This window comes from Schistosoma mansoni (assembly GCF_000237925.1).
Source record: "Schistosoma mansoni, WGS project CABG00000000 data, supercontig 1608, strain Puerto Rico, whole genome shotgun sequence".
NCBI classification, from domain to species: Eukaryota; Metazoa; Platyhelminthes; class Trematoda; order Strigeidida; family Schistosomatidae; genus Schistosoma; species Schistosoma mansoni.
Genome location: NW_017386663.1, coordinates 1,098 through 3,860, shown reverse-complemented (window position 1 = coordinate 3,860; position 2,763 = coordinate 1,098). Strand labels below are relative to the sequence as shown.

General features: G+C 34.4%; 1 protein-coding gene across 1 annotated transcript; it reads left to right on the top strand.

Moving 5' to 3' along the window:
- Window positions 1–246: 246 nt before the first annotated feature.
- Window positions 247–1,481, top strand: Smp_145590 (hypothetical protein; the record flags this gene model as incomplete). Its single annotated transcript, XM_018792072.1, has 2 exons — window positions 247–380; window positions 1,424–1,481. Coding segments are annotated over 2 exons (192 nt in total), but the record flags the coding sequence as incomplete, so codon positions are not given.
- Between the last annotated feature and the right edge of the window lie 1,282 nt (window positions 1,482–2,763).

Sequence of the window (2,763 nt, the reverse complement as noted above, 5' to 3'; positions counted from 1 at the left end):
TCTTCGCTAGGATATAACACCAAGGATGCGTGTGTGTATAGTTATAGAGTGGCATTTATTTTTGTTCATCAATGAGCTAGTGAGGATCAAAGACAGTTAATATCTCATTTTGATATGATTATTAGACATAGAGCCTTACTCTTGAAATTTGTTGGAAAATCGCCACTCATTCTATAAATATCTGCAACGCTACCATCTGGACATCAACTGCTGCGTACATGCATTATTTTAATTTACTTTCAGATTCAACATGTCAACTTAGTTCTCATTTCAGTACATTTGAAAGCAAGTGGATTAAGAAATAGTCAAATTGGTAGGACTATCTCGGAAATTGAATCTCTCGGCTATCTTGTTCAAGCTTTTTATGAAACACAACCTAGTAAGTATACCAGTATTTGATTAAATATTTTAGTACGATTGTTGCGGGTGAACGGTTCGAAATATTTACGTGTAAAAATTATTAAGACTATCCAGTCCAATGATTTTGAACTTCTCATTATATTTGTAGTATGTGACTAAAGGAGCTCATTGTTATGTTTAACACTAGCAAATAATTGTTTTTGCTTGATAACTAGTTATGTTATTCGATAAACAGTAGTTCTTAAAAATATTCACTTCATCATAATGTTTTGGATTCGTTTAATGATTGTAACTCACCGACCGAGTTGCACTCAAAAATCACGAAACCAAAGAACTAGCCTTATTTAAAAGTATGGTACTATCATGGAAAACGAAGTGGAATTACAAATTCATAAGTAGACTAATGAGGTGTTAGTGCATCAATTAATTTGTTAAATGCACAATAAAAAGTTTGTCTCTCAAATAAGTAGTAGAAATAAAATTACGACTTACTATTAATAAGTGTAAAACACATTACTGTGTCACGTCCGTGTAAGTGTTAGGGATTGGTGAACTACCCTCTAGCATTCTGAAATATAAAACTTTTCAAGGTAAAAGTTTTGAAGGAAATCAAACGAAAAGAGAAATACAGTATAACTTTAAGTAGAACTTCGTAATGACAGAAATATCGCTCGTCGTTTAGTATACAAGTAGGTAAATAATCATCAAGTATAGTTTAACATAAGAAGAGAATCCAAGGACATGAGTAATCAATGTTCTACAAAATCTCCCATGCATTTCGTTTTATCAAACGAATTGGGGCTGTCCATTTTCAACCTCTATATTCAATACGTATATCAACCGATAAGTTTATGAATCTATAATACTGACGAATACATTTTGACAAACAAAAACTGGCATAATGTCAGAGAAGCAATCCTAACTTTTTGAAAGGTGAACAAACATATTTCGGTCATTTCCGAGTCTTAAGATTATTAAATAACTTACACATTGTATTTTTTCACAGCCAAACCCTCTTACAATGTATTTCCAAGTTAATATGAATCGTTATTTATTTTTCAGGTGGAACATATCTTATTATAGCTGGTGATTTCAACCTGTCCTCAACACATGAGGGTTAGTTTAAATCCATAGTAAATAGGAACGATATAACGGATTAAATTTCTCCAAACAGACTCAGTAGTAAATCATATGTATTTTGTCATGCTACTTATTGTACGTGAAATAACTAGTGAAACTTTTTCACATTCTCACCGCGAAATTTTAGTGGGACTGGTAGTTTTAGACGATTTATTCTATTTACGGACACTGTTTCACTTAAAATGTATTTCTATGCAGATGTTTGGGAAGCCATTTGTTAATACATGGATCTGCATAAAACAATATCCATCTAAAAAGCACATAAAAAAAACCTAAAAATTGCTTGTAACTCTTTAATGTTCATAGTCTTCAATTAAATTGTATTCTTCTGTGGATAATCGATAGTGGTCAAACTAATAATAAGTTTTGTGACAGTATCGAGATATACAGGTAGGTTCTGAACTTTGTAGAGCTTTTCCCTGAATGTGCGTTACAGCCAGAAATCTTACAATGACCCGTCTCTTACAAGTCCTCTTGTATTACACTTAACTAGTTTCGTCAATATAGTGAGATTATTTACATTTTGTAAAGACATAAAAAACATGCAATAGCTATTCGTTTTGTAGTTTGTGTGCACATATCTTGTGATAATGAGTAATTTTATTGGGTCTCATAAACTTCATATAAAATGAACTTTGAACACAACCCCGAGCAGTTGAAAAAGATAATTACTGATAACTGAAACAAAGCACATATCTAGTAGTTGATCTTTTTACTAAAAGTTTCTTAGCAAATATTTGTCGTCTTGATCCGATTAAATGAATTACGCTATTTCCACGAACTCCGCCTGTTACTCTTCTAGAGTTACTGCCGGTCCCAAGTCTGGGTAAAAAAGGAGGGTTGGGCATGGGGTTAGCGACCCCATCCCGTAGAAAAACTAACTCGCTAAAAAACGCTAACCAAAAAAAATAATTTTAACTCTGCCCTCCAAGTTGAAGGAGGAATTATGACGCCTCACGATGAAAGCCGAGATTCTTCGGAAGTCACGAGGCCGATGCTCCTTCTAACAACCAGAGCAACATTTTTTATAGGTATATGGAACGTCCACACAATGTGGGAGACCGGGAAGACCTATCGAATAGCAACGGAAATGAGGAGATACAAATTGGCATACTTGGAATCAGCGAAACCCATTGGACTCAAGGTGGACAGCAAAGGCCAGATACGCGAGAGATGCTGTTGTACTCTGGTCACGAAGAGGAAAATGCTCCACACACTCAGGGAGTTGCTCTAATGCTGTCCAGAGAAACACGAAATGCACTT